At 49.0% G+C, this 16,413-nt stretch overlaps 5 protein-coding genes across 5 annotated transcripts; 2 read left to right on the top strand and 3 right to left on the bottom strand.

The window, feature by feature from the left end:
• Nucleotides 1-1,182: 1,182 nt before the first annotated feature.
• GGI43DRAFT_391471 (DNA-directed DNA polymerase delta POL3) lies at nucleotides 1,183-5,194 on the bottom strand. Its single transcript, XM_083204446.1, has 3 exons — nucleotides 4,187-5,194; nucleotides 2,302-4,115; nucleotides 1,183-2,245 (listed from the first exon to the last, which is right to left on the bottom strand). Exons 1-3 carry the CDS (start codon nucleotides 4,940-4,942, stop codon nucleotides 1,504-1,506), a joined length of 3,312 nt encoding a protein of 1,103 aa, XP_083066495.1. The 5' UTR covers nucleotides 4,943-5,194; the 3' UTR covers nucleotides 1,183-1,503.
• A 1,159-nt stretch (nucleotides 5,195-6,353) lies between these two features.
• GGI43DRAFT_28612 (rhomboid family protein) lies at nucleotides 6,354-8,544 on the bottom strand. The gene is made up of 3 exons (XM_083201301.1): nucleotides 7,819-8,544; nucleotides 6,816-7,756; nucleotides 6,354-6,754 (listed from the first exon to the last, which is right to left on the bottom strand). Exons 1-3 carry the CDS (start codon nucleotides 8,366-8,368, stop codon nucleotides 6,710-6,712), a joined length of 1,536 nt encoding a protein of 511 aa, XP_083066494.1. The 5' UTR covers nucleotides 8,369-8,544; the 3' UTR covers nucleotides 6,354-6,709.
• GGI43DRAFT_28624 (uncharacterized protein) lies at nucleotides 8,545-9,640 on the top strand. The gene has a single exon (XM_083201303.1). It carries the CDS (start codon nucleotides 8,721-8,723, stop codon nucleotides 9,327-9,329), a length of 609 nt encoding a protein of 202 aa, XP_083066493.1. The 5' UTR covers nucleotides 8,545-8,720; the 3' UTR covers nucleotides 9,330-9,640.
• Nucleotides 9,641-10,011: 371 nt separating this feature from the next.
• On the bottom strand, nucleotides 10,012-10,779 carry GGI43DRAFT_28616 (uncharacterized protein). The gene has a single exon (XM_083201302.1). It carries the CDS (start codon nucleotides 10,561-10,563, stop codon nucleotides 10,021-10,023), a length of 543 nt encoding a protein of 180 aa, XP_083066492.1. The 5' UTR covers nucleotides 10,564-10,779; the 3' UTR covers nucleotides 10,012-10,020.
• A 3,033-nt stretch (nucleotides 10,780-13,812) lies between these two features.
• GGI43DRAFT_378848 (uncharacterized protein) lies at nucleotides 13,813-15,929 on the top strand (the record flags this gene model as incomplete). Its single annotated transcript, XM_083202752.1, has 2 exons — nucleotides 13,813-13,967; nucleotides 14,054-15,929. 2 exons carry the CDS (start codon nucleotides 13,813-13,815, stop codon nucleotides 15,927-15,929), a joined length of 2,031 nt encoding a protein of 676 aa, XP_083066491.1.
• Between the last annotated feature and the right edge of the window lie 484 nt (nucleotides 15,930-16,413).

Below are 16,413 nucleotides of genomic sequence, written 5' to 3'. Positions count from 1 at the left end.
AGAGAGACTAGCAGCGTGGCGGCTCGATATCTTGCTATCTATCAAGCCATGATCTCATCAAGTAAACCGTATCGATAATATCAAAGAGAAATAAAAGCCGATCCACCAAATAAGGAAAAAAAAGGCCGACTTCAACACCCGATATCTGCGGCTTGACTAGCGCCCATTTTATCATGTCCCTATCCGAGCGACCCCGTCCGCCGTGATTGGCCAGATGTGCTTTGACGGTTTGAAGATACAATTGCGTTCGCGCATGGCCATTGTCCAATCACAGCACTGTAGGCCACCGGGCGCCGTAACCGGCATGTGGGAAGGGCACACGAGCTATTTCTACTAGCATCGGGGGCTAAGATCATCTATCCTATCTTGCCGTGTAATGAATTACTGTCTGGCATGACATGTGTAATTTGACGTGTAAATCAGAGTCTGAGCCATTAAGAGGCCGCATACTGCGTGCAGTGGTCTGCGTGGCGGACGGTGAGAAGCGCAATTCCTTATCTTGGCTCGGTAGGTGACGCCACCGAACGTACTTTGGATTGCACCCTGGCTTATGCTGTCGTACATTGCCAGCAAGACTCGAACCATGATTCAAAACATGCTTTTACATCAATTAACATCAATTTAATAAATCTCATTTTTTATTTAATTTTTCTGTTTTGAATCCGAGTCGCAGAGTGAATATGCTCGGTGCCGTCGCGTTGGAAAGCTTCATTAGGCAAATCAATAAATAGGCCCGATATAGCCTCTATAACACATGCACTCTATATTGCGCACTCATAATACAACAACTTCCATTTCTCCGTATTCTCCCGTCATCCCGTTGTCCTTCTCGCCTCCCGGCTTTTCCCTTACCCATCAGTACCGATGCCACATACCAGCAATATCAATCGACAATATAATAGGCCAGCCAAGATCCAAGTCCCTTCAAGGCTGCAAAGTGCGGTATCGGAGTGGCACGGGAAACCGCCACGCCAAGATTATTTACTGGCCTGACAAACGCGCGGGAGGCGAGCAGTAAATCGACACTAGCATATAAATGCGCATAATAGTATTAGCGGCAGATGTTTTGGGCCTCGGAGTAAGCTTGGTGCTGCATTCCATCAGCGCCGAACGTATATACGCACCTCTCTCGGCGTTGCAATATAAGAACTCAGCATCTCCTCTAATAATATCGGGACGTAATTGGATCCTAAATGCTCTTCTTTCTTTATCTTTAATGATACGCTATTCCGACTAAATAAACAATATATCAAAAGCTGTGATATACATGATCCCATACACTTTGTAATATGCCATCATAACACGGCTGCCTCTTTTCCCACGCCCTTTCGCATCGAATTATTCCATCCATACATCATACACATCCAATGATGAATACAACAGCAAATTGATGTTAGCTCTCCTCGCTTAACAAGGATAAAATAGTAGATCAACAGTAAAAAGGGTTGCATGCATCATTATACATCTCCCCACACACGCGCTCTTTCGCCTCTTGCCCCTCTCTCACCAAATAGCTGCTTGATCTGCATCAAATCTGGAAAGCTCCTTGCCTGCGTCTTCCAAATCCTTCTTAGCCTTCATTCGCATGTAAAAGATGGGGCAATCCTTGCTACTGCAAATAACCTCGCAGTGCATGCTGCCCTGACATCTCTGGCATTGCGTCCACAACCGACCAAACCGCACTTCCAGGTCTGATACTCGGTCCAACGTCTTGTTGTACAGCTCTCCTACACGGGGCGCGCAATCGCTACAAACTGCGCCTGCACTCTCGTGCTGGCCTGTGAGTGGCTTCTTGCACCCCATGCAAGTCTGCGTCTTCTTGGCAAACTTCATCAGTCCTCCCACCGTGGGGGCCGCCACGGAGATGATACGCGTGTGGTCTCCATTCAGCAGAGACCTGGCTTTGGTCTCGCCCAAGATGGGCTCAAAGATACGGCCAAGCGGCTTCGCTAACTGGTTGTCCAAATAGTATTTAGTGTCGATCGGCACGTTGTTCTCCAGGACGTAGATTGGATCCTCCGACTTTTCAAAGTTTTTGGCTCCCGCCGCACCCCTCACCATGACATACGCCACTCGATCGCCAAGACCAGGAGCCGAGCCGGCGTCACGCTTCTTCATCCTTTGCGCAAGCTCAACGTGAGCTTGCTTGGCTGCATAATCCTCCTTGGTGAGGGCCTTTGTGATGACCAGTTTTGACATGTCAATCTTATTCTGCAGCAGATCTGCAATCGTATTTTTGACGTAGCTTTTTCAAAATATGTTAGCGATCTGATAACACAATCCGAATAACATTCCACTTACTCTTGTGCACCTTGGACGTCCCGGTCAATGAGAATCATTCTCAGGACTTTCTCGATAACCGTCTGCGCTAGCAAGCAGTTATCACGTCGCACCGTTTCCAGACCCTTGGTGTCCATCTTGTCATATTTCTCCGTCTTTGTCCAGTACAGCCCAGCATATCTCTTCTTGTTGATGAGAAGGTACGGAAAGTAGACCTTTTCGAATTCCAGCTTGATTGGCTTCAAGAACTTTGCTGATACAAACTTGGAGGCTTCCTCGCCAAGTTTCATTGCCTCTGCGAGATCCTTGGTTCCAAATTTTACCATGACGGAATCGGTATCACCGTAGATAACCTGGGCATCGTGGGCGTAGCCGTTTGCGATATTGTACCTCCCCTCTACCTCTCGTTTCGTCTTCTCAATCATCTGACGGCCGAAACTGGTCGTGCTACTTGCGATTGCGAGACAAGGCAGCTTTCCTGTTGTTGCGCCTGTCAAACCGTAGACACTGTTGGCACTGATTTTCAAAGCCAGCTGTCTACCGTTCAGTACAGCCTTCTTGAAGGGGTCTGTCTCTTGGGCGAGCTCTCGCTTGGCCTGTTTTCTGGCGGCAAGCAATTCTTCAAGAATTTGAGCGAGCAAACCCTTGCGCTTCGTAGCCGTCACAAACTGATCTCCATTAGGAGTGATGATATAGTCCACGTCTTTTTCGAGTTTAAACCTCTCAGCATCTCCAGGTCTTAATAAGGTCGTGTAGCAAAGATTGTGTGCTTGCATAATACTGGGATACAGAGAAGCAAAATCCAGCGTAGCAATGGGTACATCGTAGTATCCTCGCGTCGGCTCAATAACTGTCGCACCTTCGTATTGAGCTTCTGTCCCTTGAGGGGCGATATTCGGGATGACCAGCTTCTGTTCTAGTGCCTTTCGGAAAAGCTGGCTCACGAATTTAATCTGCTGTCCACGTGAAAGCAAAAAGTTGAAAGGAACACCCGTGACTCTGGCCATTTCTGTATAATTTTCCATACAAGACAGCTTATCCATGAGTCTTTGGGGAAGATAGGCATCCTTCAAACAGTAAAGCGCCAGACGACGTCGCGATTCGGGTGTTCCGTTGAACAGTTCTGTAATCATGGTGTGATGCACATCTTCCTTTTGCTCTCCCAAGAACTGCGAGCACACAGAGTTGAGAGTGTAACTTCGCAGGTGATGATCTCGCTGGACTAACTGCAGCATGTCGAGCTGTAATCTGCCATTGGTATTTGTGGTTTTGGTGTCTCGGTTGCCGATTTGTTTACTCGAGAAGTTGGTTTCCTTCACCTTAGAAGGCTTGCTGGGGATACGCGACCAGTATTCGAAGCCTTGCACCTTGAGGTGCCTTGCACGATCAAGAAGGTAGGGGAAATCGAAGTTGGAAATGTTGTATCCGGTAATGACGTCTGGGTCGACTCGGATAAGGAACTGCTGCCACTCGTGAAGCATCTGCTCCTCCTTTTCATAATCCAAGATTTGCGTGGCCACAATGGAGCTAGTAGTGTCCAAGCAAAAGACATTTCGGATAAAGGGCTTCTTCTCTCCGTATTTGGTCACGACATTTGCAATCTGAATGACCGGATCCACGTTGGCCTCGGGGAAAATTCCCTTGCGTCCAGCGCACTCAATATCAAAGGAAAGAATACGTAGAGGGGCCATCTTGGACCACTCTCCTTCTGGTTTGTGGGCAACAAGATCGACATAGTTGATTTCGGCTTCGATCTGGCAGTTGGATTGCTTGCTGTGTTCTGGGATCAAACTGTAGCTACCGGCAGGGGCTTCCACCCACGACATGCCTTGAATCTATTTGAATAGTATGTTAGCCACAACAATCTAGTAGTAGGTTAATTGGACAGCAGAATAAAAATTCTTACCTTGCAATCAACCATGAATCGCAGCACGTATTGAATATTGTCATACGTCCGTAGACCGCCGTCCAAAACTCCCCACATGCCTTTCCAATTGGCAAGGCCCTTCTCAATTGTTGATCGCACCGAGTTTATAAACTTGGGATCCGTTACTGTGATTTTGAGATAGGGGCTCTGCACGTTGCCTTGGTAGTGATAGATGTCTTCTCTCATGGCTAAGCTGACTGAGTGGATTGCAGGCTGGTGCTGAGCAACCTGCGTCTCAAGGTATGCTTTGAATAGAGCGCAGTCCTTTGGCTGGAAGGACATTGGCGCAGCCACATAAAGGTAGTGCTTGAAGTCGGTGACATGCAGCATGACAGAGTGCCCCTCCATCGTCACGCCAAAGAGCTTCACAGTGACCTTGCCGCCATTCAGAGTGCCCTCTTCGGCCTCGATGGACTGGAAGGTGAGGCTGTCTCGAGAGGGAACAAAGTCCTTCACCGGCGGCCGGTCCCATGCCTGGTCCTTCTCTGTATTGTTCTGCTTTCGTTCTGATATATCTTGGCTGAGCTTCTCGAGAACTTCGGATTCGAATGCACTCTTGGGCTGGGCGGCTCCCAGCTTAGATCCGGCAGGCTTCTGTGAGCTGAGGAAGCGAGGTGTCGGTACAGGTTCATCAGTATCGGTTTTTCGCTTCTTGATGTTCGATGGCGATGAGATATTCTGGCCGGTGCGGGACTCGCCCAGCACTCGCTTCTGGGGAACAACCGTAGCAGCCATGATGATTCTCTTTCCGCTGGAATTCTTCTAGGAAGTGCGTATCAAGAAAGACCAAGGCCAGCTAATTTTCGTCATGAGACTGATCCCAGAGGTCTGTGAAGCGAATTGCTGGTTGCTGAAGAGAAAGGTGGGATTTCTCGCTTCACGGCCGACACGGTAATATTTCCAGATGCCGGCAGATACGCGCCTTTAGACCGTGACGTGACGGGTCCCACCTGTTGTTTAATAGGTTTTGCACGTGAGTTGGCGTTCTCTCGCCACTGTATTGCGCACTAAGCAGCTCTCTCCGGGGGCTCCCGCCACTAAACCTACCTCCAGGAACGGGAATCAGCTTTTTCCCTACTTGGGTCCAGAGATTCCACACAAGTAGACGCCACCACATGCTAATCTGGACTCGCTCTACGGTTATTAATTAAAAATGATTATATTCTTTATTACATGCTGAGTATTGGAAGAGACGGGCTGCATTAGCATATTTGGCTATCACAACTACTCTAGAAGGTTTGAGTCACAGCCATGAGGAATCTTGGGAGCTTCAGCAGCCCCTCATCTGCAGAACAGCAAGACACTCTAAGACTACGAGGTGCTACCATACAGGTACACATTACTAGGCAAATACTCGATAGATTATTACAAGGGACAAAGAGAGTTATAAAAGGTATGAATTGTTACGGATGGCACATGCATAAGTGGAGGTAGCTTCAAGCTTAAGAGTCGAGACGGCCGCGCAATACTAGGGTGGCACCCTACTAACAGATGGACATCATCTGCACATTCCCTATATTTTCAATTAGCCATCATTCCCGGATAGAATCTGGTAATAAATATGAGAAGGACAAGAGAAAGCAAGCTGTCGTATCAGAGGTGTATTCTTGTTACTCAACACATGTCCCTTGCGGGATCATTCAGTTAAGCCATGCATTTAAGAACATTCATCATGAAATAGCGGGCGGGAGAGAATAGCTAAAGAGTGGATTCTTCTTCTCTTATTTTCTTACCTTTGGCATCGTATGTAATTCTTTGTCTTAAATAAAGACTCTGGCACCGTCATGCCATGCTTGTAGCCCTCGCCATATGCTTTCAGCCGAGAAGAAGGGGTGGCAGCCTGTGCGAAGATTGGCACATTCACAGAGTAAACCACAAGGCACAGAGAAAAAGGAAAAGAGAAAAAGAGGAGAGATAAAGAGGACAGAAGATCCTAAGTGGTAAAAATAGAACATTTAGCCGCGGCTCAGTTACTGATGCAACATCAGGCAGCTTGGCAGCTTCTTAGGTAACAAGTCGCGTGACAGAGAGTCTGGCGGGCAAACAGCTGCCTTTCATGTTGCATAGTCTGCCGAGATGCAATGCAAAGTGGCCAAACGCATTTAATACCTTGGTCATATAATTCTACGACTCTTGAGAAGAAAAATAGCAAGTAACAACGATTTCCACTTATTGAATTCATATTCTAATCGTCATGGAAGCTGTTTAAACTAAAGAATACAATTAATATTTATATACAAGCTGTAGGGCACCAAGCAGGCTGGCTTGTTGCACATGCCATGGTACCATCATCTACCCCCATTGTCTTTGTCTTGAGTGTAACCGTGATCTCTCCCTCGCCCCTGAACGCCATCGCTGTATAAGATGTAAATAACCCTCTCGCCCATTTTTGTCTTCCCTTTTTCCTTTATCCTTGTGGCCAACCCAGAGGCGGCTCAAAGTGAAATCTAGATGTCGGTAATCTCCCCAGGTCTCTTTTAATTCGTCTATCGCCCCCTTCTCTTATTGCACCTGGATAGTTCCAAGATCGCACCAACCATTAACAGGCTAAAATAAGTCAGCTTATATTCATGAATCAGTTAAAGGGACAGCCAAAATCGCAACTCACAAGACAACTAAGATACTTGCACCAACTACAAGTGGTGCCAATCTTGTAAAAGTTGTGTATCAGAACAACAAAGACAACGATAACCGCCACGAGAGCAGCTGCTCGGACAAGCCACCATGCCCACCACAGAGGCTTCCTCCCCTTGAAAAATCCAACTGGGTTTTTGTAAAAGGGAATGGTGTCCGGATCTTGTGGCCCAGATACCACCGAATAAACAGGGTCCGGACCGATTCTCCGTCGCAACGAATTAGGAGAATGAAGGAGGCAAATACCCAAGACAAGACCCATCAAGAATCCTCCAATATGAGAAAAGTTGTCCAGACCAGGCAACAAGCCAAGCACGAAAGAAATAACCATGTCAATTATGATGAACAGCAGGTCTTTGACGGGGCTTCGGCGGTCCTTCCATGAGTATAACAGATCAATCAAAGTAAGAGCAATGATGCCAAACAGAGAGCCTGAAGCTCCCGTGGAGGCTATACCAGGGGCAGCGTAGTTTCCGCCCATGACGAAACCGAAGATGCCAGCGCTCATGTAGACGAGGAAAAATCGAATTGATCCAATAGCTATCTCCATCTCTTTGCCGATGGTGAGTTGCATAAGCAAGTTGAAGCCGATGTGGATAAGTCCAGCATGCATGAAAATAGGAATGATGAAGCGGAACCACTGATTGGGAGCAGGCGATTGATTCGCGTTGCCGTCAAACTTGGGGTTAGGGACATCGCCGCCGAAGCCACATAGTTCCGAAAGGGGGCAGAATTGAGTGCTCTTTGTGGCGTTGGGACAAAGAAACTGCACCTCGATGGTAGAACCTTGAATCTCCTTGATATTGTGCATGCAAGGCACATATCGGGCGCCCATGTTGATGAGAACCTGTGTCGATGGCCCGATCATGGGGTTGAACTGGGGCTTAATCATGATAGGAGAGCCCGTTAACATACCTATCAAAATTACTGTTAGGGCCAGCTCCTTATACTAGTGGGAATCGAGGATGCGTCCTTACCATTGCGCACCACTTCGGCGATAAAAACAGCAGCTTGTGCTATCGAAAAGATATAAACCAGCCATGGGATGCGCTTTCTATTGGCGCCTAGCATGCCCAGCTCTCCAACTCGAACCTTGCCTCTCTTATCTCGCCTCTGATTTGACTGGTCGGCCGGCGCGTCGTAGATGTGGTCGTTGATGTCAGGGGATTTGCTCGTGTGGTCTTGCAACGGGATATTTTCCGTTCTCGATCCATAATAGCTCGTGTCTTGGTGGTAGAAGCCTTGCTGGGAGATGTCGCTGCCACTCGCACCGCCCGGGCCTGGATTCGAGTTCGTTGGGTATGCGTGATCGTCGAAGACGGTATCAAACGGCGACGCACCTGTTTGGCCCTGGTGGTTTACAGGAGCGCCGTATGGGCTCCCGTAATGAGCATCCGTATAGCCTGGGTTGTACGCCTGCGGGAGGTCCGAGTCTGCGGATGGCGCGTGCGTGTGATCGTAATAAGGGGGAGATTGGTGGCTTTGAGGCTGTCGGTTGTCGCCATAGTAGTAATTGTTTGCTGCCATGGCGAACGGGCTGTCCCGCGGGCTCTAACGCCACGCACAGGAACAAGAAGAGATTAAGGAGGGGAATAGATAATAGAAGGACAAAGACAGCGAAAGGCAAAATCAAGGGCCGGCTGCAGCAATAAGCGAACGTCTTGTATATCCTCGGAATCGGTGTGTCGTGAGCAGCACAGGAGCTGTCTTGATGTAGGTATGAAGGAGAGAAAAGTGAAATAGAATGTCTTGGTCCTGGTTAAAGTTGGCTAACGGACGATTACGTAGTGGATACGATCAAAAGCCAAGCATTGCAGTAGTCGAGGCTGTGTGTGATTCGTACAGGTTGCCAAGCCAAGCTCGCCGCGTAGTTTAATATATGAAGACTGGAGTCAGTGCGCTGCCGGGGTCTGTGCTCATGCAGCAATGGATCGCCAAATTGCCACCAGACTCGTTTGGCAGGTTAGCACAGGGCTGGGCTACCGGTGTTTCAGGCCTCGGGATCGCAGCGGGGGACGTCCAAGGCACAAGGCCTGGCAGGCTGAAACTGAGAGCCGAGGAGATTAGGACGGTAACAATAAAAATGAAGCAGAAACGCCGCTTCGAAACAAAGAAACGCAGAGCTGCAGACAGCTGTGAAATACGAGCTCAAGAGAATAGTGGCTGCATGCACCGCCCAGCCTGGCCCAGTGATGAAACACGCAGCGCACATCTTCTTTTTAATACCCATTGCCAGCGTTGTGAAGTCCCACGGCATGGCATGTGCAGAGCGCTGACGTGGTGGATCCAGGGGGGCTGGGCTGTGCTGGTCGATCGGAGGCTCATGAGCAGCCAAAAAAACGCCAGTTGCTATTTTGGACAGCTGGAGCAGATGGAGGGCGGGCAGCCTATCATTTTGCCCCTGCACAGCACAGAGCTGGATGAATGTTCAAGCACCGTTTGCCTTGTGACGTTTTGCTTCCGCTTGCGTGCATTCGTAAACTTTTAGCAGTTCTTTATGCGCTGGAGAGCCGCAGCGCAGCACAGCGCAGCACAGCGCAGCACAGCGCAGCACAGCGCAGCACAGCGCACGCTGACTTTGGCACCATGCTCTTCATTCCACGCCTTTGTCTTACACGTACTCTTAACTCACCCACCAGATCAGATCTGATCAGTCTTACATTACATACGAAAGCTAATCCGCGAATTATTCCCCAGTTTGTAAATCTCCGTGAAAGCCTATTGACGTTGCAAGTAAGCAACTACTCGAAACTATGGAGCATTCAGTCAATAAACACTTGGCGCAGACTCCGCAGACTAGGCTCGCATTAGGTAGGCTTGGACGGTAGCATGACAAAGGCTCGAATGATTATCATTTTAAGCTTGATTGATTGAATTTGTGTTGTCAAGTGTGGCGATCCTTTGTTCGCAAGAGCGTGGTATTTGCCGAGTTGAAGGGCTTCTTTTTTTTTCTCTCTCTCTCTTTTGTTTGCCCATTAGTAGATAGCTTGCTGACGCTCTCTATGCAATACTTTTTTTTTTTTTTGGCTCCCATCATTGAGATCATAGTCCATACATGTATCCCATACTTAAACAAACATATACCATGTACATATAATACACACGAAGCAATCATAGACAGATGCTACATCGCATCGCCAACATCATCATCGTCATCATAGACCTTTTCCCTTCCAAATCTATTTCTTCTTTTCTCCCTGCGAGTCATCAGACGAAGATTCGTCAGTCTTTCCCTTCCCTCTCCAGTTCCCGCTAAACACATCGGCAACCTGCTCAAAGATGATGTCGCTCATGCCCTTACCTTCCTGAAAGCTCTTGTTATGCTCTTCCGCTCTCCTCTCTTTCCAGCCCTCGCTTTCACCACCCATCCAGATATCCTTCAGCACAGAATTTTTGGGATCTTCCTGATTTTGCTTATGCGCAGCCTCCCTCTCCTTCTGCTCCTTCAGCAGCTGCTGGGTCCTCTTTGCGCCTTCCGGCAAACTCGTATCGAATATTGATCCCACTCGACTTCCAAGCCGGCCGTATACAGACTGTCCTGTGTATTCGTACGCAAGCTGGTTGGTGCAGAGAGAAAAGGTTCCCACTAGCACAAACAGTCGGATATCGGCTTTTCTGGGAGGGAGAAGCATGGCTAGAGGAGTTATAATTGCTCCGGCGAGCGCTGCCTTGTGTATGAATTCATTGCGAGGGGGGAGCGGGTTTTCAGGTTGCTCAGACATGGTTTAATGTGATGGTGGTATATCGTGGGGGCCGGCAAGAGTGTGTGCGCCACCAGAATGGCGAGTTGCAGATAAGAGAAGGATAATAACACAATGCCTATGCTCTCTTGGCAATTTGGTTCGATTGGAGTGCGGTGCACAGCTTATGGAATGCGCAATTAGAGATTAGCAGTGACGGATGATGGAGTCAAAAGATTCAAATCGGCTGCCTCAAATCATCGCAACTTTTTTGCGGGGCTGTCCCTTGATGTGGCCAATCAAGCGACTTCTACCGCCGCCTCCGGCCCTGCACGTTTTGTCTGCCGTTAATCGTCAACATGGTCCAGTTAGTCTCAGCATAAGTCAATTCTTTGTTGGTTCTGAGGTTTGATATCTCATCAACCCAAGTGTAAGAAGCTGTTGGTAGGATTTACGAGCTGAGTCTAGCAAGTGATGAGAATCTTGCCAAGATCCGGGGGGACAGCGGGTAAATGTTGGTTCAAGAACAGAACTGCAGAGACCCAACATCTACCACCTACTATTATAAGCGAGGTCATCACTCGCTTTAAATCCTCTTTTCAGCGCAGGGGAAGCTGGCAGCATGTTGTTGCGGACCGCATACATGGCTCTAAATCCTTTCTGTTGGACCGTTGTTCTGGCTCTGCCGCGTTACTATGTACCAATTAGGACAGAGCAGCGACAACAGGAACGTTGAGAAGAGTAGAGCGTCACACATCTACGGTTGCTACCGCTGCTATACTAGCAGGGCGCAGAGCCATTCAGCTATATAGTCTACCCCAAGGCTGTCAGCTTATTTTCGCTGACCGCAACGAGTTGTCAACTGAATGCCTACATGCATCATGGACCTCTCCATAGTACTCCTATATCACACAAGCACAGGAGGTGAGAGAGGGCGGTGCATGCAAGACGCATATGCGACTATGACACGATAGCAGCAGTACTACCGTTACAAGCCATACGATCCGAGGCATTTCTTCACCTACCTGAATAGTAGGTAGTATTTCATTACTACTCGTAGCACATTAGTGCCAGTTTTGACGGCATTGGTATACAAAGTAGTTGGTTTTCTGCCCACGTGGACGTGGATATGCCTGTATGATACTAGGGGAAGGCTGCCGCCCGACAAGCCCTGTCAACTTAGTCCAAGCCTGCTCGGGGGATCAGAGATCATATTGAAGTCAAGCAACCGCGCTGCCGCTAATAGATGCTTGTTGGCTGCCTACGTTGAATAACGCCGACTTGATAAAATGCATGATCCAGTGGGGATCAAGAATCCAAGGTTCCAAGCGGAGTAGTTTGCAATTTATCGCCCGTTTGGCTCGAGCTACTAATCGTGCTAGTACTAGTACCACGGCTATAACGTTCGATTCCCATGCTATGTGCGTTTGGAGTACTTTTGTGTAAAAAGGAGTCATCAAGAGGGGAAACCCAACCGTGATGCAAGGGCTGGAGGCGAAAATGTTCCAGGGGAATGTCACTTTGAGTCAAGTTTACTCGTCTCCCCAGCATGAAACCCCTGTAAACCAAATACGCGCGAATTCTTTAAGAGAATATCATCCAACGGGTACTAGGCCTACTACAACGGGTGAAAAGAATCCATCCGATGACTGGCATTACAAAGTGCATCTGTAGTGTCCGGTCAGGGATAACTCAAAGAGCGCTAGGATATACTTGCAGTACTGAAGCTCTCATACTTGTACTACTGCCACCTACCATCTTCAGGATAATACCAAATACACCAAAGATGCTAGACATGGCACGGATTATGTTCGGGTTAAAAGGCATGTTCTACCCCCATAGCACTAAAACAATGCTGCATGTATGTAGTACAGAGCACACGACGGCATTTTTGACATCGTCATTTACCCGACTCCCAGGTTTCGGCCCTTGCCAACAATGAACTCAGCGATATGTTTCGTCGGCCAAGCGCCCATCTAGTTCCCTCGCCATCCTCCGGCCCCCATAGCCAAGGATCGCTAGTCGACGATGCAACCCGTCGAGTACATGTTCCCGCCATATAAGTCCGCGGAGCGATGGATGTACATGCAGCAGCTCACATGCCTGTCTCCGGCTGCCGCGTGAATCCCGCGTTAAAAAGAAGTCGTCAGACGCCGTCCTTTGGTACATCATAGTGCTTGGTTACCCGCTACTGCTGCTAGTACTGGTAGTTTACCTGTCAACCGGACCATTGGTTAGTGTACCAACCTGTCAACTTGGAAGGATTCCTGCATCTTACCAACAGCCTTGTAGGGGGACCTGCATGACTGGGGGCGACATGCATACACGTAGTACTGCCTGGACATTTCTCGATCCAACTCCTGTAAACAGCCGCCATCTTCATGGCATAAACCAAGACGGGGGCCACTGCAGACGCGGATGAGAATAGTTGCATGATGTCTAAGTACATGTAGGAGGTAGATACCAGGCGGTACGGAAAACTGGGAACTAAGAGGTGATACGACGTATACTCTCCCCAAGACATGCTGGTATACTCCCGTATACTCCGCGTTTATCTCATCTCGATGCTAGCTCTTATTCTCCTGTACCTCTTCCTTACTCCTCCTGGAATTAACCCAGTCACCTAACAGGAGCTATAATGGCTTAAAATAAAGGCGTATCAACTGCCTCCTTTGTCAATACTACCCTGGTACAGATACAGTATAATGCTACTGCCGCATGCCGAGAGATCCATGTTCCATTGCAAAAGCAGTACGTATTACACAGTCTTACAGACGCAGGTGTCTCACTTGGAGCTCCACTCTGGCTTCGCTACTGCTAGTGCTGTATTAGTTGGGAGGCAGTAGCTCCGGTCAGGGCTATCAATTGAGAAAAAGACCTGGACAGGGCTGGCTTGTACTAAACTGACGGGATCAGAGAGGAGAGGCCATAAGTCAGTTAGCTCCCCGCCAAGCTGGGTCTCGAGATAGTATCCAGACCCGTGCTTCTTGGCATCGATTTCAAGGGCTCTCCTCACTCAATTTGTTTCCTTCTTCTTCTTCTTTTCCTTTTTTTCCTCTCTTTTTCCTCTTCTTTCTTTAAAGTGATTACAGAGTGGGCTGCCGGGGTTTTCGACGCTCAGCCCCGGCCTGGAAGCCTCAGCATTGCACAACAAGCTCTGACGTTTCGTCCTCGACCCCTGTTAAGTTTGCCCCGAGCCAAGAATCTAAGTCGCCGGCAATGGCGTCGTCTGGCGAGGGCTCATATCGGACTCCAGATGCAACTCCATCTTGCTCTCCTGAACCTGAAGACATGCAATCGGCGCGGCCTCAGGGCGGAGTTAACAACCAGCTCCCTCCAGTTCCAGTTCCAGCACCAGCTCCTGAAAGCAATGTTGAGGCAGCAAAACCGGCCAAGCGAGGGCGACGAAGCAATCCCAAAGTCAAGACTGGATGCTTGAACTGCAAGTAAGTCTAATTGAAGAAGGGCGGGAATGCACATCCCTTCAACTATCAAGAGTATCTACATATACTAACCGCCTCTGCGCCTCCAGACAACGACGCATCAAGTGTGATGAGAAGCGTCCGTCTTGCTCGCAATGCATCCGCAGCAAAAAAGAATGCGTTGGCTATCCGCCCCCCAGCCGAATTGACAGGTCTGCCGCCGCCGATGTCCGCATTGCGCCGAAGCCTCTGGCTCCTCTATCGGCCGGCATGCCTCGTCTCCAACCGGCGCCAAGCGGCGGCATGGCTGGCATGGCGGGCGCCTCAACTACGGCCAGCCTCTTACTGACCGGCCATACGATTATGCTGCCTCCGCGCAGAGCGAATCGTCGCAAGCGCCAGACCAATCCTGTGGCCGCCGCCGGCGCGCTGCCCTTGGTATATGAGCCGTCCCATAGTCTGGCCTTGATGCACACCGAGAGCTTGTACTTTGACCTCTTCCGGGTGCAAACGGCATCAGAGCTGTCTGGATATTTCAACATGAATTTCTGGACGCAGCGTCTTCTGCAAGAGTGTCACTTCGAGCCTTCCATCAGGCATGCCGTGGTGGCTTTGGGCGCCTTGTATAAGACGCTTGAGCAGTCGTGCGAGCCTGATTCAGCTCCCCTGCCTGGTGCTATGAGCCGATACGAGTCTGTCATGTGTCATTGGCAAGTCGCCGTCAGGAAGTATTCAGAGGCTTGCAACGCCATGCTGCTTCTCAGCGGGGACAAGATATCAACCAACAAGACCCGGCTGATGGCCAGCGTCCTATTGGCCTGTTTTGATTCCTTTATTGGCGACCACAGGCAAGCCATTGTTCAGATCCAGACCGGTTTGCGACTTCTGGCTCGTATTCAGCATGACCGGGCCCAAAATCCGCATCTGAGTGAACGGGTTGAAGAGGATCTCCTAGTCATCTTTACACGGTTCGCCATCCAGGCCAAGTCATATGATATGGCTTTCCACTTCCCCCATCCCTATGTAATTCAGCTAGGCCCTCAGAGCTTGAACGATCCATCGTCTCCTCTCTCAGATTCAGGTTCACCACAGCCATCAAGTCCCATCCCCCACGAATTCTCATCACTACGAGAAGCACGCCTTGCTTCCGATCAGCTCTGTGAAATGCTGCTCAGGTTCATTGAGCACTTGCAGGCTGCCACGAGAGAACCTTCATACACATTGCCACCGTCTTGGCTGCAACTGGGCTCGACATTTCAAGCTCAGATTGATTCTTGGACCAGAGCTTTTGAGCCCATATTCCAATCACGGCTGCAGCCTGGTATCGATCTGCTGGAGAAATCGGCCATCTCAGCGTTGAAGATGTTTCATATGAATACCCAAATCGTATTTTTGACCATTTTCTGCAAGACAGAAGTCCAGTTCGACAACTTCCTCCCACACTTCAAGGAGATAGTCAGCCTAGGATGGGAGGTAGTTGGCGATGACGAGAAGCGAGCAGCCCCTGATCGCTGTCCTGATCCGCAAAGATGCCAGCAACATCATAATCACAGCAGAGCATCCCACACCCATAATATCAAGCCCAGCTTCTCCGCAGACCTCGGCATCGTAACGCCCCTTTTTGTCGTAGCCACCAAATGCCGAGATCCTATCGTCAGGAGAGAATCCATCAGGCTATTGAGGAGCAGTTCCCGACGCGAGGGCATGTGGGACAGCGAACTGGCGGCGAACATTGGCCAATGGATCATGGAGCTCGAAGAGGCCGATACCCTAACCGACACGCACAATCACCCTCACGATGCGAAAACTCAAGTTGCCCATGCAGGCAAACCGACGATGCCCACGATTCCGGAGGAAAAGAGAGTCATGGTGCAATCTGTTGACTTCGATTTGCGCGCCAGATTCGCCGACCTGACGGTGGGCTCTCGAGATGCGCGTCAAGGCATGCAGGACCAACGACACAGGACAACCCGAATTTCGTGGTGAGCCAACAACCAGCCACCAGAAAAGACTTGTTTTTTCTGCATCTCGATTTCTATGATTCAATATTGCATTTTTTTTTTTTTTTTTCTAGGAATTATTTATTTTACGCAAGCTTTTCTCGACATGCACAAGAGAACGAATGAATTATACGATGGATGCGACATGTTCATGCTACGCAGCATATGAATACTCATTTACATTTGCTTTTGCTCTTTTTTTTTTTTTTTTTTTTTTTTTTTTTTAGATTGAATCTGCATGGGCCAAGCGATTGCTTTTCTTCTGTCTATCACAAGGAGTTTAGGGAGGAAAGGGAAAAGGATATAAGCTCGCCAGCATAAGAAGAAGCTGAGATTGACGCACATATAAAGTACCATACTTTGACTTCTCTACTGCTATGTAGCTGGTGATGGACGATCTAGTGGAGATGCAATAGACAAAACACTGCCATTAAAACTAATAATACCTGGCATCATGCAGTTCATTGCAA

This window comes from Trichoderma evansii, assembly GCF_050947405.1.
Source record: "Trichoderma evansii strain SZMC 28006 chromosome Unknown GGI43scaffold_1, whole genome shotgun sequence".
NCBI classification, from domain to species: Eukaryota; Fungi; Ascomycota; class Sordariomycetes; order Hypocreales; family Hypocreaceae; genus Trichoderma; species Trichoderma evansii.
Note: the sequence above shows the minus strand (reverse complement) of the source record. Positions and strands in the feature narration are given on the sequence as shown.